At 39.8% G+C, this 22933-nt stretch overlaps 1 protein-coding gene across 3 annotated transcripts in view; it reads right to left on the bottom strand.

The window, feature by feature from the left end:
- LOC133452497 (contactin-associated protein-like 4) overlaps positions 1-22933 on the bottom strand; it is a 138019-nt gene that overhangs the window by 17781 nt on the left and 97305 nt on the right. For all 3 annotated transcript variants that reach the window (XM_061731842.1, XM_061731843.1, XM_061731844.1), the window contains exons 12-18: positions 21202-21321; positions 19325-19525; positions 16829-16991; positions 12356-12483; positions 11662-11832; positions 7628-7846; positions 1448-1687 (exon numbers count right to left, since the gene is read on the bottom strand). In XM_061731842.1, the coding sequence (XP_061587826.1) occupies positions 1448-1687; positions 7628-7846; positions 11662-11832; positions 12356-12483; positions 16829-16991; positions 19325-19525; positions 21202-21321 (1242 nt within the window). The remainder of the gene's footprint in view (positions 1-1447; positions 1688-7627; positions 7847-11661; positions 11833-12355; positions 12484-16828; positions 16992-19324; positions 19526-21201; positions 21322-22933) is intronic.

Raw genomic sequence — 22933 nt, 5'->3', positions numbered from 1 at the left:
ACTGCATGAAATCCACTTAATTCACATTGCAGCGTCTGCTTTTCTTTTTTCTTTTTTTCCTCTGGTACGATTCCTCGTCAGTGTTACCGGGAAGGAAATAATTGTTTTCCTTGCAAAGTGTGATTCACATATATTCAAAGTAACGTTTCACTTTCAATATTGTTTCAAATTGCTCACTTTACTCATCTTAGCTTAGTACGATATTTTCAGCCTCTGAATAACTTTAGATTCATTGTCTTCAAATTACCAGAATACAAAAAAAGAGCAGCGCTAATTATTGTTTAACATATTCCACTGTTTCACTGCAAGCTGAAACAGTTTTTTCACGAAAGCATCAGGGTAATTAAAATTCACTTTCTGTGCGTCTTCCTGCCTTAGATGTAGAAAAGATGAGTGGATGTACAGTAAACAACTGGAGGGATGAGTTCTCAAAACTGCTGAACTGAGAACCCAGACTGAACGTCAATGTCGTGGCATGTTTTTAACGCATCCTGCAGACTCCGAACTCTTCATTGAGTCTTGCCATGTTCTGTAGATTATATAGTTAGACATCTATACTGTGACTGATGTAGGGCTCATACTTGGCCTGAAGGGCCCTGATTGCACATGGCAACATATATAACTGCAGCGTTAAAGCAGAAGGGATATGCGGAGGCATGAAGTGTGCACTGTGCAGGGTGTTACGTGGGCAGATGGATATAGAGACAGGTCAAAGCAGGGGGGACGTCGAGAAGACATATTAATGGCTCACGCTTTGTAAAGTGTATAATAATGTTGCTTTCAAGATGTTAGACAAAAGGTTATGGCATCTTTTGGTCCATGGTGATCAGCGAGAGGGACCGAGAGTGAGAGACGGAGACAGAAAGAGCTGGAGGAGCAGCATCAATGTGTCGCACAAATGGCTCTGAGTATATACTTTCTTCCCTTTCACCACTTCCTATCTCTGAGAGATTTACTTTTCAGCGGTTCCTTCTCTGAAAACACAAAGCTTTCTAGGTTGAACGCGGAGCATAAATTGAGAGAGCTGGAAGCAAGATGAAGCTCCACTTTGAAAAGTTTGAAAAGCAGTAGAAAACAGACGTATTGTATTGATTGATTGATGTACTGTAGCCTATACATTTTTATTGTTCTAAAAAGGTCATTGCACAATTTAATTCACCAAATTTGATAGCCCCGAGTTAAACTTGAAATGTTTTGTTATAGTCCTGGAAATTTTTCTTCCTCAAAAGTGGACCATAGCAAAGAAAGTATTTTCTCAACGTCCACGACGAATATTTTTATCCATCTGATTAACCAATCCCTTGTATCGTATTTAGCTCTATGCATTTAGTGTATCTCATCAATATTTCCCCCGATAGGAGGACCAGATGATGTGTCTACCATACTACTGGTTCTCTTCCCTTGCAGCGTGGAGGCAGCGTGGGATGTGCTGCATCGCTGAGTGCACCTGTGTGGCAGAAGACGCCGGCGTAGGCAGACGGGCTGCAGTCGCAGCGGAAGCCGTTGCTCTTCTCCACGCAGCGGCCGCGGTTGTGGCAGAGCGAGCCGTAGCTGCTGCAGTGACCCGGGCAGCCGGGTTGGACCCCGGGCGTGATCTTCGCCCTCTCCTCCAGGTCCAGAGGGACGCCGTTCATCTGCAGAGAGCGGATGCAGCCCCGGAAGCCCTTCTGCCTGGACGCCGTGCCTCCTGGAAACAAAGAAGATGCTCTCTTAACATTCCTGTGTAAGGATTGTAACACATTTAGCTTTCGGTGTGGTGACACTGAGGCTTTGTTGTTGCAAGGGACCAGGAAGACGTCACATCACGACTGTGTCTGTTGTCTCTGTTATTGCCATGCGGGTTGATGAATCTGCTCTTCTTGCTCTGTGGTTTTCTGTGCATCGTGGATGACAGATCCACATGGTGCCCCGGCTCCCCCAGAAGCTCTAAACTTCCAACAGTCTTAGGAGATAAACAGTAATGAGACTATAATTTATAACCTTCAACAGCTCTCTTCAAGTGTATCCAGCTCCAGACTGGTTTTCTTGGTGTTTGGGAGTCTTGATCAATTATTGCTCAAGTGACTTGTCCCATGTCTCCCTGTGTGAAGCACATTTCCCAGTTCAAATCCCTCCATTACCTTTTGTCAGGTTTATTCTTTTTTTAAACTGACTGCAAATCTGAAGGAGCAGCATTTACAATACAGAACAACATTATAAAAAATGCATTTTGACTTTTTCTCGCACACACACACAACCGTCACGTCTTTGCACGTGTGATGATGACACAGCCAGGGTTCAAAGCTGCAGTCTGTCACATTGACAGGTTGAACTTGACACTGTCTTCACCTTTAAGAGACAACTTCCTGCTGTTCAGGAATATCTTAACTCCATGAAATCACAGATCTGTAACATTCCTCTCTCTCTGCTCTCATAAAAGATGCAAACTACTAAACGACTGAGGAGGAAGGGAAACAGCAACGACTCTCCAAAACAAGAGTCAGGAACAATCCTGGTTTGCCTCTGGCAAACAAAACAAATGGTACCAAACTAAACTTGACCCAGATGTAGCACATTGACACAGGATCAAGTCTAAAATCCACGTTTATTTTCAGACCAAATGGCGATGCTTCTCCATTTTTAGAACTGATCATGTAAGAAAGTGTACACAATTAGATTTTCAAAAGATCCTCAACAAGGGGAAACAAAATTAAAAATAAAATCATGTGGTTAGTTTTACTAGAAGGTGGTTGTGAGGAAGAAGTGACGCATTACAATTACAAACTGCCACAGAAAAGAGTTTAACTAAACCTTTTTTTTTAAGATTTCAAACCACACGAGCAGCAGTTCAGCTTCACTTCAAACAAGGACAACAGTTCTCAGCATCAGTAGAGGAAAGGTACCTGAAGTAGCCTCCTCTGGGGCTGAAGAACATTTAGAAGAAGCATAATGAAGTGTTTATGCAGGTAGGATCAAAGCAAAGATCAAAAAGAGCAGAATGCAGATTATCCCTCTCTGACCGGAGAAGCATCAGTGAAGCCTTCAACATCAGTGAGAATTTCGGCCTCACGTGCAACACTGGCTCTAACAAGGCGATCGCAGTTTCCCTACGCGAGATTGCGATAAAGGCGCGTCCTCTGTATCTGAACCGTGAGACCACAGGGGAGCAAATGGAAAAACAATTAGTGAAATGGAGATCAAAGCACTCATCAAAGGCCCCGCACGTGGCTTCCAATACAAAGAACCTCAACCTGCAGGTTGGGCTAGTAATGAAATGTGAACTGAAAACAAGATGTGCTCCAAGCAAAAAATAAATAAAAAAAATCATAAAATCAAAAGATCATACAGGATCACGCGCTGGACGGAGCCACAGACTTTAAACCAGTTATGTACTTTTGTCCCAGGTAAACCATCATAAAGCAAACATTGCTCTTTGCACAGTTTGGAAGCCTCATGGGGCTCATCAAGTCCTGATTTGTGGCTTGTGTGACAACTGCTAAATAAATGCTAGAAATAAAGACATAAATATTAAAAGCAGCTATTCCATCAAAACACAAAACTGAAGCAGGTTTGCAGCAGCCACATGTACAAACGTGGACCTATCACTGTGTGAAAAGGCTGCTCCTCTCCCTTTCCACTAAGCCCTGTTCTCCACATTATCATGATTTTGTGTGTTATATCATTCAAATGTTTGCATTAATTTGTTGGGTTTTGGATGAGTGAATACATTGGTTGTTTTTGGGGGGGTATCTTAGTTTACAGGTATCTGTTAAAAGGGTTTTCAGTTGTCCTGGCTGGGTTGTTGGGGGCCGATCAGCTGCTCTATCAGGGAGAGTGGAAGCAGGTTTGCATCATTAGGTTTTCTTAGCAGTGAGGACCTGGGCGTGGTGAGGATGTGGGGAGATGAGTAAAACTGTTCAGTTGTAAATGACATTTGGTTGAACTGTGTGTACTTTGGAATCATTTGTGTGCTTATAGTAGATGGCGAATGTCAGCACTAACGTAAGAATCCTGTGTTTATAATTGTGGGGTGTTCGGTGTACTTTGAGAGCCTAATAGCTGGGTAGCTCACCCCCATACTTACCTGAGTAGGTGGTTTGTACCAGTTGGGTAAGGAGGAGCAGGTCAAATTCAGCAAGAGACTAGGTAGCAGCTTGCTGTGAGGCTGCAGGTTTTATTTGTTTGATGTTATGACTGGTTATTTTTGTTTAATTTCCCGTGATTTTCTTTTTTACCTTAATTTTTGCCTTTGTTTCATTCATTTTTTGTTAATAAACATCACTTTTTGAGCACATACTCCAGCCTGCCGACCTGCTTTTTGGCACCATCCCTGTAAAGGTTTCCAGTGCCGAATATCACCTTTAGCCCTCTGTATGGGGTGGCGGCGCTACACACTGGCTGCTCCTAACCCTAACCTACTCACACCAGTAGTCACACAGGTTTAGCAGCCTTTACAGGAACATGGGAATAATTTGAGGTAATTGGAATATTTTGCATTTTTCTAGCAATTCATTTTAAATAAACTGACAATAAACTTAAACTTAGTTGCTAGAAAAATTGCAAAATATGCCAAAGTGGAACCGCAACACTGTGGAAAGCAAACGGTTATTGCAGTATTACATGGTAAGATGTAGATGATCAAAATGAATTACTTTCAAATGAAAGAACAAAAACAAAGTGGATTACAGAAATTAACCAGGTTAAAGTCAAATGCATTAATGTTTCTGAATCTACAATATAAGCTTGTTCTATGTCTCATTATGATTGTTGCATCAGTTATGAAGGTTGTAAAATGTTGAGTAAGATTTGATTAATGTTCGCATGGCATCCTTTTTTATTTGGAAGTAACTCTGTTGATGTTTTCATGTCAGAAATATGGCTCTCATGAAAAAACAAAACAACAATACTTAAGCTATCAATTTAGCCACACTGGCCGAAGGGCTGCGTGAATGACATCAGTCTGCTGGTTGGGCCAACTTATAAACCATATAACTCAAGCGAAGCTGAGGAAGCATCGGCACCACCATTCAAATGCAGGTAGAAAACAGAGATGCATCATAGCAGTTGGTGGTTGATTAGAAGCGAAAGTGGAAATGCACTCGGTTACCTTTTTTGAGTGACAGCTGGCTATGGTTAATGCCTCACTGCCATCACTTTAGCTAATTAGCTCTTAGCACTTTGTGAACTTGACTTTCTGAGCTGTGACTACAGGCCTCGTTCTTCTGTTTGAGCGTGGAGCTGCATCCGCAAGTGACAGGAGAGGAGCAATCAAGGAGCCAGCTGGGCCCAAAGCCCCTGTGGTGCCGGCCCTAGACCTGCCATGTATGAAACTAACATCTGCAGAATAAACCTACGGATTTATGAAGTGACTCAAAAAGTTAAATGCGCAAGATGATTTCTTTTAATTCTTGTTTTGCCAGACCAACGTATCTCAAAAGTTGTTCAGTTCACAATTATATACAATAAGAATAAGTGGCAAATCCTCAGAAGGAGTCAAATGTCTGACACTGTCCATTTATGATATGGATGAAGAAAAAAAAAGAGTGGATACTACTTCAGTAACTCTGCAAATGCAATGTTTTCTGCAGGTAGGACATGAATGAATAAGTATATGATTAACAGATATAATCAATATACGAGTCGGAGGTAACATTGAGCATCTTATCACACCAAACTAAACATATTATACCAGCTTTTCTGTGGAAAAAAAGGTAAATGACAGTGTAAAACTTTCACAAACCCAAGCTGACGCCAGCACAGAAACATTATGCAACAGCTTATCTATCCGAACCAGGCGATACAACAAACAACATGCAACGAATGCAAAAGTCTTTCACTTGAAACTGCTGTGTGGACATTTCCCACCTACAAAAGGCAATAAGAAACCACAAAATAACAATAAACTGGAAAAGGTCTGCGACGCTGGCTTATTAAACATACCGATGTAAAGTGGTGCTCTATTAATCTGGACCATGAATAATTAAAGCTGTTTATGTAATTATGCTGAAGGAATTTAAGGAAGCAAACTGTATGCAGTAATATTGTTTAGTTATTCAAGAGGAACACAAGGATTATAAATCCAGACAAAAGCAAACATGTTAGCTTGTGAATACAACCTGTCTTAATCTGCTTGAAATGTGCTATATAAATGCAGGCTGCTATTATTAATATTATGAATTTGCTGTAGGCAGGATTATGGTTCATGAATAAGATGTAAATTGTTTGCATGAATGCTAAGCTTACACAAACGTCTATTTATACGTATATTATGCAATTTGCATTTATGTGTCAGCCATACAGCCAATGCAATCAAACTCTTTATCCAGATGAGGAATAAGAACGATCTGTTGTGTATTTTAAGTCCGGAACAGCAAAAACGTGAATATGTTACTCAATTGTTCTATAAAATTTCCATTAAAACATGGTGTACCAGACTGATAATTGAGAGATAAAAATATATTATCTCAGGCTGCTGGCTGTGACCTTTCTGCTATCCAGAGTGAATTACAGACTTAACACTGTAAGAAAATCAATATTTATCACAATTTCATTGCTGCTGTCTTGTCCGATTTATGTGTGCTGGTTGGATTTCTTCTAGTTTATGTTTACTGATGCAAAGCAACATGCATAAGATCAAAAGACTGTTAAGACTTGACAATGACTGAATTATTTTTTAAATTTCTTTTACCTACAAATCTACCAATCTACCAACATCTTAGTTCTGATCACTGAAAAGTGAACATAAGACTGGAAATTGGAGAGCCAGAGAGGAACCAAGAGAGGATAGACAGCACTTGAAATCTGTTATTTTGTTTTTATTCTGTTTCTCGTAGACCTTCACAATTATTTCCCTTTTGTTTTATTTTTGGCTTTATATAAAACCAACACAACACAAAACAGACACATTAATTTTGGATTTTATTCTTTTTCACTATCCATATATCTGTGATACGTGTAACTGTTTTCAGTTTTAAACTGAGACTATATTGACTGCAGCGGTGAAATAATCACCACTCGGCTCCAAATACTCACACTTGCATCTGAACAGCAAATAAAATTCACTTTTAACAGCCCGACTCTGATTTCAGTCTGACCTTTGGTGTTTCTCTATAATGAACAATATTCTGGAGCAAAGCTCAACACAGTGAGACCTCACCCTTTAGTCACATGTTCCCTCAATTGCCACGCGCAAAAGAAATGTCTTTTTTTTTTAAGTTCTCAGACATTGAGCTTGTTTCAGTGACAATGACAGCACCGTTTTTTTAATCTCCTTGCCTACAACACAGGTCGTGAGCACTAATCCATAAGTGGAATGCCCACAATTGTGGGAAGTACTGCCTGATTTGCGGAAAGGGCAATACATCTATTCTCTTGGCCTGGGTAAAGAAGTTGCGTGTTTTGTTTGTTTTTGTTTTGTTCCTTCTTTCAATTACCGAGCCTACACAGATGACAGATGCTTTCACAACCAAATCATTTTTGCCAAGAAAAAGAAAAAAATGCTTCCTGAATTGATCACCTACTCCAATATTTCATTTAAGTAGAAGCAGATGTTTTGAAAGAACCTGGAAAGAGGCCTAAGGGGCGGAATCGATGAAACTGCTCAACTCTAGATTGATAAAAATAATTTAAATAAAATTCTGATTCTCACCTATAAAGAGCTGACTGTTGAGCTGCAGGTGAAAGTGGCCTTCAGCAGGAGCCTCCTTTGTGGCAACAGGCAGATCGTCCAGGCGGAGCGAGGCCTCCTTGATGTTCCGCTCAGCTCGGACTCTGTGCCACCGGTTGTCGTTCAAAGGTGCACTTGACTCCACGTGAACCTCCAGTGGGCCGTTACCCACATCGAAGGAGAAAACCACCTGAGTGGAGGCTTGGTGGGAAGAACCAGAGGATGGAAATAGATCATGTAGACAAAGGAGAAGACAACTTACTTTGCATTCTTTATCCAAAATCAAACAATTTTGATGAAAATGAAGTGTTTCTATTATTATAGCATCTTATTTTGCAATTAATTTCCAACAGTATTTTGGACAAAATACTCCATCATTGTTGTGGTTTAAAAGACAAATAATTTTAGTTTTCACTGGTTATTTCCAATCGAAACAGATGCACATTATTATGATTATTATTATTATGATTATTTCACTGAGGTAAACAACACACATTCTCTGCATCTCGATAAGAATTAGACATCTCAGTGATTTTGGTCTAGGAGAATAGTGTTTGTTGCCAGATGCAGCTGGAATAAATCATCACTCATGTCTCCATTCGGCTCCCACACCAATACTGAAATGTGCCAATGCCAGGGATGGGAATAGAAACAAGAGCTTTAACAAACAGACTGGTTTGATTTCAAGTGTATGCAGACAAAATGGGCAGACTGGGGCTCCATGGGATGAAATTTAATTACTCTCTCATGACAAAACAACAAACATTAAAGCCAAAAGTGCTTCTAAATAAGCAGAACATTTCCCACAGGATAAAAAAAAAAAACCCAAAAAACAAAAAAAAAACAAAAATTGAGTCAAAGCGCTGATTACAGGGAAAATTCCAAACAGCCTCTTTCTTTCCAGACTGCTATAATGGTTTTTTTTTCCAGATGACCAAGCTTCTTAAAGTTCACTTTTTCAAGGACCCAAATGCAGCGAAAAAAAAGAAAATTCAAAGCAGTCTGGCAGGTAGCAAAGCTTTAATGTGGAGTTGATTAAATGTCCAGGAAAACATAAAGTCAGCAGAGTGTAACATCCAAGAAAAGAAAGTGAAACAAATAAAAAACAATAACAAGAAAGTAAACTGGCATTGAGAAAGGTTAGAGCTCGTGGGAGCCAAACAGGCAAGCTGGTAAATGAGAGAAGGTGAAACAGACAGGAACTGAAAGGATGAGGAAGCAAACATTCACATGAAAAGTGATGTTTCCCATGTTTTATGAGGACATAAAAATATACATTGGTCCTTAACAGATTAGGTAAATGTTGTAATGGCTATTTCAATGTCCAGAACCTGACTGAAATGCTGTGGCAAGAGCATAAGAGAGCATTTCCTAAACGTGAAGAAATATTGTGTGGAAGGGTGTGCCAAAAATTCCTCCACAATCATGCAAAAGACTGATAACATAATAGAGATGACACCTGCTTCAGGTTATTTTAGCTAAAGGTGATTGTAGAAGTTTTTGAATCATGAGGTGTTTTTGAATTTTTACACACCGCCTCTGCATTTTGGCTTTTTTATTTTTTAGGATGCAAGTCTCAAAATTTGCTGAATTTATTGCAATAATTAACTATAGCTGAGATGACTGTAGCTGTCCTAACTTCCAACTGGTGTAAATAACCCAGGAATAGATGGTGCGTGGAAGAAATTCACTTCCAGGTTTATCTGCAGCACTATACTGGATAATGTGGTTATTTATTGCATATTTGTAGATTTGCTCAAACCTTAAAATATCTGGATATAATTTACTATGTCTGTGGATTTCTTGACTTTTACTAGTTTGCCTGAGTTTTTAATGTATTACTATGATAAACAAGAGTAATTCTTATGTGCAAATACTATCCTACTGCACTGAAAGTGTAGCTGTGTTTGTTTTTGTTTGACATTGTATTTCAAGGCTACAAATGTTGTCACTTTGGAGTATACATTTCTCATATTTTCTACTATTCCTCATGAATCTTTATGAACCCATAAACTAAAGCACTGCATCTGTGAAACCTGGGTGAAGTGAAATTTTGTCGCAGGAAAGCACATCCCGATTCCTGAAGGAAAAGGTGATGCAGTCTGCAAGAAATCTTTCACTTGAGACAACCTGTTCTCCTATGAGAGAGTGTGCTCATGCACCAAGTCAAAACTACAAAGACTTTTCGTGAAAACAACAATGTAATGCCCTGGTGAGGTAGAGTCAGATCCACCCGTTATTGCGTCACAATCTTCAAGAAATCTGAGAGAGCTTGAGCAGCTTAGTGCCGAGGAATCAGGGAAACAGCAGCTTCCAAAATGTGCAGATCGATGACTGATAAAGGTGTATCCAGTAAACAGAAAATCAACTTTTTGATTTTTTTTTTGATGTTATTTTTAGTTTATTTGCACACAGTTTTAAAAAGTACAGATGAACAGTATGTAGAAAAAAAGGAAAATTAATTCAAAAATATTATGTCCCTGTATTGTCAGATGGTCAAACCAGATTCAGCTGAGTTCATTTCTAGTTGTTATGGCTGTAAATATATCAAAACTACTTCTTGTATATATGTATGGTTAAATAAATATTTCACTTTGGTAATGTGCTGTATGTGATCCAGATCACCATCTCAAGTAATTTAAAACCCTTCAAAGATGAAGCCTGAGAAGAATTTGTAATAAAGAACGTATATATATATATATATATATATATATATATATATATATATATATATATATATATATATATACATATATATATATATATATATATATACATATATATATATATACATATATATACATATATATTATCATAAACAGCTGCAGTGCATAAAGGTATGGCAATACAAAGAGACAGAATATGGGGCTAATAGACCTTGCAAATGCAAAAACATACCAAAAAAAAAAAAGAAATACAAATACTATAAATGACAGTTTTTCAGTGCACTTCAGCTTTACTTTTAAGAAAAATCTAATCCTTTCTCTGCAGCACTCATGATTCAGGACCCTGGTCAGCTCCAGATCTAGGTCTCGACCCTCTGTTTCAGCACCATGGACAACTCCATAGTCCTGAATGTCTTTATTTGCTTCCTCCAGGCTGTCTGCTCTGCTCTACTTTTTTTCCCATTAGTGAGGAAAAAATTTAAGAGAGAATGGACAAAGCAAACCACCATCCTTTGTGTTTGGTTCGTTTAAAGTCAGGATGCATTGCACTGGAAGCACAGAATAAGGTTAAAAAAATACCCCAGCCTCTTCCGGTAACTTAATTCTCTAAAATGTATTTTCCAGCTACAATGTTACAGAGCACTCTGAAGCTGATGGAAACGCAGCAGCGGTATACAGAGCTGCTGCAGCCACACAGACAATGATTTCCCAGAGGAGACACAGCATGGGTTACTATTGTTGCTCAAGATTCTCTGCGTGCCCCTTTAAAACACACAGCCAGCATAACTTCCTCCAAAATGCAACACAAAACAACCAACAAAACTAACCTATACTAAAAAGGGACATGAAAATGATATGAAAAGGTTTTAAAATGCAACCACCCGTGACTGATAACAGATTTAAAGTATCCATATAAGCTCGTCAAAATGACAACACTACTGCCCATAATTGTCAGCAGTGTGATATGCTGCAATACTATCATAAGTTTACAGATAAAGGGACTCTTTGTTGGTTAATATAGGTGTAGTCTGAATCTATGGCAGACTATGAACTATGAAATATCCAGTCAGTCTTCAATGACACTCAAAAAACTACATGACCCTGGCTTTTATTGAAAAAGCCGAAATAACTTGCTATTAAAACAATAAATTAGAGTAAAAAGGCTCCAGAGTGTTTATAATAATGATAATAAAAAAATGTAGAGCTCCTGTAATTACAAGTTCCCTTTTTATGGTTTCAATAAGATCACAAATTGGTGTTTTGCAGCCATTGCAGGTCTTTAGGTTAACACTTTATTAGTGGAAGATATTTCAGAATAGTGTTAGCATTAATCCTCCAGGTCCAACTCACAGCTCAGTTCGATGCGGATGAAGTCTTTGATGCCCAGGTTTTCCAGGAACACCCCAGAGGAGGCGGTGGTTTTAAACAGGAAGGAGATGTCGGCGCTCAGCTCGCCGTGGAAGGTTGGGAAGTGGAGGTACGACGTCTCCTTGTCGAAAAACGCTGCATTCCAAAATTTTGCTAAAAACAAAATTAAGGATTTGTTAATTGAGATACTAATTATATTTGAAGAAAAGTGAAAAGCTTTTCTGATTGCAAAATTAAAAATTAAAAAATGTAATTTATGAAACCAAAAGAACTGAGTACATCACAGATGTGCTAGCCTTGTTGCATTCACTCCCAACATATTTTACAGCAGATTCCAAGATCATTCATACTACTTAATACTATTATATATCTTTTTATACTTTATTCTCATCTCACAGTTTTCACACAGCTTTGTTTTTACTTTAATTGTAACAAATGAGCTGTGCCATTTTGTCCTGTGTTTACCCCTGCCTGTTGCCCAAAGAGAGCCGGGATAGGCTCCAGCAGAACTATGTAACCCTGAACAGGAATAGGTAATGGAAGGGTGCCTAAAACAATGTTCCTAATCAAAAAGCAAATACATATAGTTCCAACAGATATTCTTTGCCAAGAAGTGGATGTTTGACAAGACCTGGTAACTGATAACCAGGCAACTGAAACATTCAGAGAAACTTACTGTCTCCATGACATCGGAGTGGTCCCACCCTGTAGGCCGCCTCTGATCCCGGCCTCTGGATGTCCCCCAGCACCATGAGCCGGACTGGGAGGCTGTCCTTATGGGTGAGAACACCTGAGTCTTCAGTCCTGCAGGGTACAAAAAAAGAAATAAAGAAAAAATAAGATGAAAGGGAAGTCAAAGCAAAAAAATGCTCAAGAGAATTTAATTGGCATAATTTAATAAAAAAAACAACAACTGTAAAATTTACTCATCCTACACCTACACTGGTTGTTATGCAGTTTAAAGCTGAAATATTCTGTGGTTATTGTTAAATGCTTATAGCTGATGCAAATATTGCAGTTTGGAGGTGAAATTTCTTGGGTGACTTGTTTGTTTCAAATTAGATTATAACCACACTGCCACTCGAAATTCCTAGCATTTTTTTTCCTTTAAAAGGAGCATGAGGCAGGATTGAGGCAGGATTTATGAAAAAAATTCATATACGTTTTAAGTTTTCCAGTAATAATGTCAGATGAAGCGTTCCAAACCAAAAAGAATGAGCCCTCTAGTGTATCTCTCCGTTGCCTTGAACAGGCTGTGTGCTGCAAAATGTGCTGCAATTCCGGACCGGAATTTCCCGCGCTGTCCTGCGGATGTGACGTCAGATGACGCTGCATGCGCGTTCTCCCCGTTCTCCCGGGCCGTGCCCCCCCCAAAAAAGAAAAAAAAAACACTGACTGCCCATTTACACCCACATTAAGCTTCATGCCTGTTATCCCACTGCCTAGGAAAGTTGAGCATAAAAATACATCCGGGAGTGGAGGCAAGAAGTAAGTTCAGGACCTTGTGAGTCTGATGAAAGCAGAAGTGGCTTTGGTTTGTAAAAATAGTGCAGGTGGTGCGTAAACGGACTGGACTGGTAAATGATTGCAGGAAGTCAGGCATGGTTGGATTGCTTTCAACATGAGTAAAGTTTTTTTTTCCTGTGCTTTAATTTGTCCAAGCTGATATGGTGCTTGCTAAACTGCTTAAGTAACAGTTCAAACGGCGTGTGTAACTCAGTCAGTCATGTGTGATATCCTGGAGTGAGAGGTTCAGGTTGGTATATTTTCTGAATTTTAACTCTAGTTATGGGTTACTGGCATTTATGTCAGACAATTTTATTATGACATGTTTTACCATTTAAAAACAAGGCCACATTGTTTGGGGCCATCAGAGTCTGAAAACATGTTATCTAAGTGTCTCAGTTTGGCAGGGTATTATGACATCACTGACCGAAACTGGACAAGAATGATCCACCTTCATATTTATCTCCACCCAATTTCACATTTTGCTGCATTTACCACTGAAGTGGGAAGCGCAAAGCTGTAACACTGATTTCAGAAAAGGCACTCTGCAGAGAAGGGGGTAGAGTGTAGTTGAGAGGCTAACCCCATCCCTAAAGTATCTCCTATGAACAGAGCCCTACAGACATGGTTTATAAAGGGCTTTCGCACTGTACCCTTGTAGTATTTTAACCAAGACATTTCACCAAAATTTCAATAAAGCCTTAGGGAATTGTGCCATCATCTGAAAAAAATTACAAAAGTAGTTTTATTTATAATTCCTTACTGAGTTTTTACACAACACAGATACTGTTCTACAGAAAAGTCGCCTTTAACAATGTAGTGTACCTGAATGTTTAAATTGTTTTATTTCCTAAAAGAATCTGGAAAAAACAAATGTCCAAATCCCACTGCATCACTGCTGGGGTTCCCCAAGTTCCAGTACTAGGACTCCTTCTCTTTGCGATATACACCTGTCATGGTTAGTCCTCCATACATACCTGCCTTCAGTATTTTCTACTCACTCCATTCACCTGCTCACTCAGCTGCAGCTCTTCAGCAATCAAGCCAGGTTAAAAGCTCCACCCTGTTCCACACTCACTGCCAGATTGTTCTTTGTACTCATGCAAGACTTTCCAGTGTTCACCCTTCGTCTGATCTCACGGTTTCGACCCTGCTTGCTCACGACCTACCTTCCTCCTCTTTGCCCTGGTAAAGGCCTCAGCCCTTCTGTCCTCCACCTCCACTGCTGCAGGGTGTGATTTCTCTCATGGTTTTTGCAGATTATGCAGACGATGCCCAACTGCAACTATCATTACTACCAGATGACCCTACTGTTTCAGCTCAAATCTCAGCTTCCATATGGGTGAAGGAAACGCCACCTTAAACTAAACTTCTCTGAGACAGATATCTCAAACATCCCTGCCCATCTATCCATCCAACACTAGAAAAATAAATAAAAAAAGTCTCTTCAACTATGTACCTAACAATGGCTATAAGAAACCTGGGTATCATGAGTGATGACCAGCTCTTCTCATACCATGTTGCATCTGTCTCTCTTGGTCATGTGGCTTTGCAATACAACACTGGTAAATCAGTTTGTATCTGACTCAGTTTGCTACATAACACCTCATAAAGAGCAGTTATTGTTTGCCTTAAATACAGCAATATTTTTATACCTTCATGTACTGTGAAACCCTGGCAGATGGTGTTCACTTAACCAAAAGAAAACACATGTCACTGCATCACTCACTGAACTGCACTGGCTTCCCACGGCTGCTTGACTCTAAATCAAGTCACTTATGCTGCCTACAGAGTGACAGCTGGGTCTCCAGCTAACTATGTAAACTTTGTCACACAGGGTCATGGTCACATGGCAATGTGAATCCAGACTCTTCCCATTCACTATTCCACAATGGTAAAATTACCTGTAAAATGCTTTCAAAGCAGGCGTTTTCCAGTCTACTTTCAAGAATCACACCTTTCCTGACACCACCACAACCATAACACCCTTAAATCACACTTATGGCGCTTTTACACTAGTACCTACTCAGCGCGTCTCGACTCGCCACGCCCCCGTTTTGCGCTTTTCCACTACGGGTGGAGGCGTGTCGAGTAGATACTTTTTCTGTATCTACTCTGCCGAGGTTCTAAGTGTGCTGAGTCGGCCCTGGATCTGACGTCATCACACTACAGGCCACCGATTGGTCGGGGGGCGGGGCCGTCAGACGTTTGAGTCAGGAAGCGGGAATCAGCGAAAGAGCGGCTTGCGGCTTCCTCATTTTATTCAACAGGCAATGGCAGCGCAAAAGTCTGTTTGGTGATCCAACTCTGAGGTGCAGATGTTCATAAACCTGGTGGCTGAGGAGATAATTTAAAAGGGATCTAGACGGCCGATAAGGAACGACCAGATCTACCAGGAGCTCTGTCACTTCTCAGCCGCTCGTGGCTCCCAGCTGATTTCTCATCAGCGCCGACACAAACAAAATTAAAAAAAAAAAAAAATGTCGCCGCTTGAAGCTTCTTTCACTCTCATTTTTAACTTGATATTGAACACAAGTCACAGACCCAGCAGCACATATATATCATCTCCTCCATGTTCTACATCTTTAGTGTTGTTGTCTTCTCCGTTTAGATCACACAATCAAATACGTCACAGCAGCTTCACTCCAACTCGCCCACTTCTCACCTGGGTGTCTAAAAGGCAAGTGGAGGCCAGACGAGACAAGACGAGGCCTGCCGAGTCGAGTCGCGCTGAGTAGGTACTAGTATAAAAGCACCGTTAGTTTGCATTTCTGTACCTGCTGTGTTTTAATTTTTTTATTGGAAAAGATTTAAGTAGATCTGTAAGTCTGGATCAGAGTGTCTACTAAATGACTAAATGTAAAAAATTCTGAATGTTAGGTTTCATATTTTAGTACATCATTAAATCCTTTTCTTACCTCTTGAAATGGTTTCAGGGCATTAACGGTCCTGTTTAGAACTGGTGTTAACATCTGTCTTGCGTGTTGCGGTCACAAGTGGACGGTTCTCTAAGAGCATCTCTTCACACCTCCAAATGCGTCTCTAGTGACATCTTGTGATCTCACCCCTCTGGCCTATATGCCAATCAGAAAGTACATGATTTCGGCTTGCAAGGACCAAATGTCTTCTTTTTTTACCTGTAGGTAGCGCTGATGCACTAAACCACACCTAGCTGCCCCGGAAAAAAAGACCAGGCCAATCCTGCCTGCTGGAAATTCAAAGGTTTAAAACAAAGGAGCGCAAACAAAAAGAAGTTGTTGTTTTGTAGTTGGTTGTTATGGCTCCTGCTTGTTGTTTCATTATTTAATATGATGCCATTGAATGAGTAAGTTCTTCCACCTATGCAGAATGGGACAGTTATGTAGGCAGTTCTTTAGTGTGCACCAGGATGCATTTCATTTACACTGCTAAATGAAAGAGGTTGCATGTCCCAAACCACCTCCAAACGTGGTTTGAATGATGCGTCCTCGAATACATCCTGAGTGTTTTTAAGCCTGTACTAGGTTTAAGATGTAAAATCTGGTCTAAACAGGGCCGAAAAGCTTATACTCAGGCCTTTAAAATCCATCATGTTCTGACATTTATTTGAAAACCTTCATTTGCCACTTAGTGGTGCAAGGAAAAGGGAAAAAATGGCTGGTACCACTCCATGCGGTCGGCGTCACAGTTGCAGTAGTGCTGTGGATCAACACAGTCGCCCCGCAGACCACAGGCGCACTGCTGGCTGCCGGGGTGAGCTCCTCCCCAGTAGGTCTGGACCCGGCCGGAGCCTGGACCACCGAACCACCAGCTGAACGGAGAGCCCTCTGAACAAAACACACACACACCAAACACACTTTCACTTTAACTTGTTTATATTACTTCACTCTCCAAAACTGGCTGCCTTGTGTCTCACAAAGAGACGAGTCAAAGAATATTTATTACATTTATTTATTATTCCTGGCTGAATGTGACTTTTCTTTCTGCCCCACATTGGTTTTCTGAAAGATTTGTTCTTCAAAATGAGGTTTCAGGAACTGCTGTGGTTACCAGAGCCTTTATTTATTTTCAGTAAATGTGTGTGTTGTGTGTATGAAAGGAGGGTCAAAACAATGTCATGTAAGATTTAACACTTAAATTGTGTCTGTTTAAAATATTAAATAAAATTATGAAATGTTTTCTGCTGGCTTTAACTGTAACAACAAACATTTGGGTCAATGCATGAAAAACAAAAAGTAATTGGAGTTACTTGTCTGGTACAACAGATCAAGACATTTGAACAAATTGCACATAAACAATTAGTCTGTCTCAGTGGTAAACAGAAAATCCTTTGAAGCAGATTAAATCAGTATGCTGTGTAAGTCATTTTGTTTTCACTGCTGGAGCAAGAAAGTGTGGGAATTAAGTGTCTTAGATGTTTTCTCCATCATTTTTGTACAAAACACTTTTAGTTAAAATTTTCATGTAAGAGAAAATAATAATGTTGATGAGGATGATGATGATAATATTAATTAGGGCTTGATTTTTTAAAAATAATCTAATTGCAATTTTTTTCCTCAATATTGCGATTGCGATTTAATATGCGATTATTTTTTCAAGGTCCTGTTCTCATGTATTTTTCAACTACACAAGCAATAAATCAGTCCTTTTTATAATAAACAATGCCAGATTTATTTAAAGCACAGATTACAACAATAAAGAAAACAAATCTGTGGCTTTAGCTCTTTAACACGTCTACACACGTCTGTACACACGAGTGTTATGGGTCATCTCTCTGAACCCAATCGCACGACACCAAACCGGGTTAAACTTTAGCCAAAACGAGGCGTAGTTTAATAGAAAAACACAGAAAAACTCCCACAGGGAGCAAAAAAAAACCTTCCTCACGGGGAACTCAGAATTTCTTCATAAATAACTAAAAAATCACAAAGAGAAAAAAAACCACCAGCAAACTAACAAACAAACTAACAAAGTGAACCAGCAATGAACAACTCGCAGCCCCGCTCTTTAAGTTCTCCTGATGAGCTGTCGGGCTGCAGGTGTGGTTTAAGGCTGATTTATGGTTCCGCGTTACACCAACGCAGAGCCTACGCCGTAAGGTACGCGGTACACGCACCGTACGGCGCGTCGCTGCGTGACCTACGGCGTAGGCTCTGCGTCGATTTAACGCGGAACCATAAATCTGGCTTCACAGCGCGACTCCACTGTCCACCAGCGCGCGCCCCGGCTCGTGCTCGGCGCTGCGCACAGCTCCTCGCCGACTCCGCGGCCATATATTTAATACATTTATAAAGCCCATATATTTATAAAGCCCTGCCTGGCCGAGCCCTAACACTGAGGCCACGGTAAATAGGTTACAGGCGGTTACTTTTTTCCGCTGCCGGCAACGTGACCAGATCACGTGACCAGATCACGTGATTGGTCAAATCGCAGCCTTTGCGATTAGAAAATCTAATTTTATCACATCGCGATATTATCGCAAATGCAATTAATCGTTCAGCCCTAATATTAATAATATCTCGTAGGGGTGGGTTAAAAATATCGATATATCGATATTTTATCGATATGCATGTGTAGGAACGATTATCGATACATAAATCCAAGTATCGATTTAAATTTTTTTTTTTTTTTTTTTTTTTTTTTTTTTTTTAAATCCCGATTTTTTCCCCCATTTTATCACCCAGTGCTCCTACCTAAGTCAGTCCTGGGCATTGCTCCATCTACCAACCCCGGGAGGCCCTGCAATGAGCTCAAGTCTCCTCCTTACTTGAGGAGTGAGCAGGCTGCTTCTTTTCACCAGGCAGGGTGGGGTTTCTCTGGCCGGACGTGGCGCGTGGAAGGATCATGTTATTCCCTTATTGTTACCAGAATATCGATATCGAATCGTATCGTATCGTATCGGAAATCGTATCGTCTGGGACCTAGTGTATCGGAATCGTATCGTATCGGGAGGTCAGTGATGATACCAAGCTCTAATATCTCGTTCTTACCAGATAACCAAAACAATTGCCATAACATTGTTAAATGCAATTTCAAATGAACAACAGCACAAAACCATATCACAATGTTTCATTCTTTATTAAAAAAGAAAAAACAGCAGCCAGGTATTGTCAACAAGTGTGAGCACATCTTTGTTTTTATAAAAAAAAAAAAATCTTACCAGGAGTATTGAGAAGGCGAGACTTCCTGCAGTGGTACGATAGCTCCTGTTCACAGTGCTGCGATTGGCTGATCAGCGCCAACAGCTGCTTTTCTCCGGCGTTGTAGGCGAAGTGGACTGAAAACTGGTCCACGCCAAGAGAAGGTTGAAGTCTGGTCAGCTCTGTGTTGTTGTGCTGGATCACCATCCATGTATTCTGCTCTGTAAACAGATTACAAATATTGGAAAAAATTACAATATTGTCAAGATGCTGATCATAACAGCTGACTTGTCTGCTGGTTTCTGCTAAGAGAGCTCAGAGTCAGTCCTTTAACTTTGAAAAGTTATCTTTGTACGCCTTTAAGTCTGAAATAAATTTGTATCTTCAAAACACCATTCATTCCTTCAAGTGCACTGGAACACAGTCATATATTTTTGAGGATTATAGTCCACTTTAGTTAGCCACTTAACAGTTGCTAATGAACATCAATATCACAAGCAGACTAAAACGAACAGGGACAGACACATAACAGCAAAGTGCGTTTCATGTCCCAGATTTCATGCAAGACTGGCCAAGGCAATAATGCACAAGGCAATTATAATGCACCATTAAGGGGTCTCGTAGGCAAAGGTCTTAAATCAGATGGAGGTTTCAAGAGGAGCTGTTAAAGCTTTGAAAAACCACGAACAACACTGACGACTAAAGATGTAATGATTGGCCGAGGAAACTTGAAAGAGATGGGGGGGGGGGTCCCCCTCAGAAATTGAAAGATGTCCAGCAGTACCATCATCTCAGAAACCAGAAACCACATCCACCAACTGATGGTCAGCAGTGGTCCTAATGGGAGAACAAACAACCCCCCGCTGAGGTGGACACAAGGCCAAGAGACTCAACTATCCACAAAAACATATCTGCGGTGCAGAAAACTAACAGCAGATGCTCTGGACTGATGAGTTAAAATTTGAAAAATTTGGCTGCAGCAAAATGGAGATTGTTTGCCAAAGGGCTCGAGAGCAGTACAATGATGAGTGTCTGCAGGCACCTGTGAGGCATGATGGCAGTTCCTTGCAACTTTAGGTCTGCATTTCTGTAAATAGAATTGTGGCTTCTAAATTAGTGGATTCCTCAGGACTGAGAGATATGGATACTTATCCAGCCTGTAATACAATCAAGGAGGCATCGCAGTTGCTCCAATCTCCACGACCCCAAATATACAAGCAATGTCATCAGGAACTATCTTCAAAAATCAAGCTACACGTGATGGTATGGCCCACATAGAGCTCTGATCTCAACATCATCAACTCTATCTGGCTCTCTGCTCCTTTAAAAGTTGTATATAAGTGTACATAGAATAAGAGCCAAAAGTGTCTGTATGTTGCTAAACTGGTTGCCATAGGTTACCATTGTAGCTACCAAGATATACTAGATTTGAGGAAACACTTATCTACTACAGTTTCCAGAAAAAGGTACGAGAGTAACGTAAATGCCCAAGCAAAGGTTAGAAAAGATTTGAATTTGATGCTTTACAGGTCAACTGTAGAGTTCTGTCCTCCACGTACTTTTGAGCGTTACTGCACTTTATCAACAAACAGAAAAAAGCAACAGCAGAAGAATCAGGGCTATTCATATTTACATATTTACATGACATGAGTGAGTAAGAAGCTGATACAGGCTGACAGAATGATGCATATTATACAGAACACAACGTTCAACATCATCGTGATGAAGCTGAGATAAAGCCCCAGGAAAGAGTGAGGCTTTCTAAAAAGGGTGATGGATGATGAAGTGGATCAGAGTGTGATGAGAGAAGCATCATCATTTGCAATTATGTAAATTTTAACCATCCAAGACACTGAGTGATGACTGGGGGGGGGGGGGGGGGGTGTCTCTGTGTCACCTGTCATGTTGCAGTAGACCAGCTGTGGCCTGATCGGTCCGCTGCCGTCCACATCGATATGAAAATATCCCGACATGTTGCCGTTGTGTTTGTACGCTTCACAGGACTGTTCGTACACAGCTGGGAGGAAAATAATGAGATCAACATCAGCATGCCGCCACGCAGACGCTGTGAGGGGATGAAGATCACACACTGGGGAGGATTATGGGTGCTGCTTCTTATGTATGTATCAGAGCTGAATCAATGTGTCATGATCAGAAAAAACCAAACTGGGATTTTCTGCAGCAGAATCCATTGACAAAAGCCCAACTTAATAGGATGTGACAATAATAACTGATGTGAGTCAATAAATAAGATTTTATCAGGCCTTTATCCCCCCTGCCTCCATAAGTCTGCCTCCCTTCTGCTTGAGCCCATAAACTCAAATTTGTATATTAAAGTTGACACTTTGCAGGGCTGTTTCTTACTGCTCTTTAACTGAGAAAAATGCCTGACATTCATTACAGATCTTAAATGTGATAGCTAAAAGTAGAAAGTATCCACTTTTCAGCCTGAGGGAGTTGTATTATGAAGAATGCACCTCATCATCACCACACTTGTGTTTATTTATTTCACATTTGGGAGTTTAGTTCCAATAATCTCTTTTATATAACTCTTATTCCAACACAAAAGGTTGACGTCTTCGGCAGGCATTTTAGACATTTCACAAAATAATAAAATAATCTAAAATCATCTATTTGTAAGGTGTTTCTGTCTTGGCAAAATGAAAAACTAAGTTTAATCAGAGTTTTCAACTTGCGGCATGTCAGTGGAAAAAAAAACACTTTAATTACTAATCAGTCTGATAAATGCAGTTACGATTGGCAGCCTCAGAATTACAGGTTCTCCTGTATTAACGCTGAAACTGTCACCTACGACAAGCCTTTAAAAGCTGCTTTAAACATAAATGATGGAGAGATGGATGGAAGTAACATTTAATTTAAAGCAGAACAGGACAAATTGTGGCACTTCTGCTTTTATGGAAATCAAATTTTGCATTATTGGCTTTTACCGTTCTTTTATGTTCACATTTTATCCTCCTTTTTGAAACTTTGATTATAGTCCCCTACCTGTCTCTATTTATGTCTCCACTGTATTCTCATAATTAACGTTTCAACTGAACTTTTAACTTAAAAACAAACACCTGAACTTAAAAAAAAAAAATAAACTAAAAGAAGTCCAACCTAAACTATTCAGATGTACATACTGATTATAACTAGGGGTGGGTATTGCCAAGGACCTCACGATACGATACACATCACGATACTTGAGTCACGATACGATATTGCGTTATCCAAATTTATGTATAATTTAATTTATTTACAATATACACAGTTCCCGGAAAATTGTACTGGAAAAGGCATTACACATCTTAAAATCTGAGCTGCACGTATATCAGATTATAGTGATAATTCATGGGACAAACTGAGTCAAAACAATGTAATTCAAATTATCAATACCATTTTATTGTAACTATACAAGCTAAAGTTGGAACATATTTGCTTATTATATGTTTTTCATATTATTTACAAAATATGAAATTAACATTAACAATATTATTTAAGCCCATGTATACAATAAAGTCATACTGGAGTTGACAACCCGTCTGAAACATAATTTATTATTTGGAAAAATGAATAAATAAATAAAAAAAATAGATATTCAAATTATGAATAGCGATATTGAATCGGAC

This window comes from Cololabis saira, chromosome 10, assembly GCF_033807715.1.
Source record: "Cololabis saira isolate AMF1-May2022 chromosome 10, fColSai1.1, whole genome shotgun sequence".
Classification (NCBI taxonomy): Eukaryota; Metazoa; Chordata; class Actinopteri; order Beloniformes; family Belonidae; genus Cololabis; species Cololabis saira.
The sequence above is the reverse complement of the archived record's forward strand: the minus strand, read 5'-3'. Positions and strand labels throughout refer to the sequence as shown.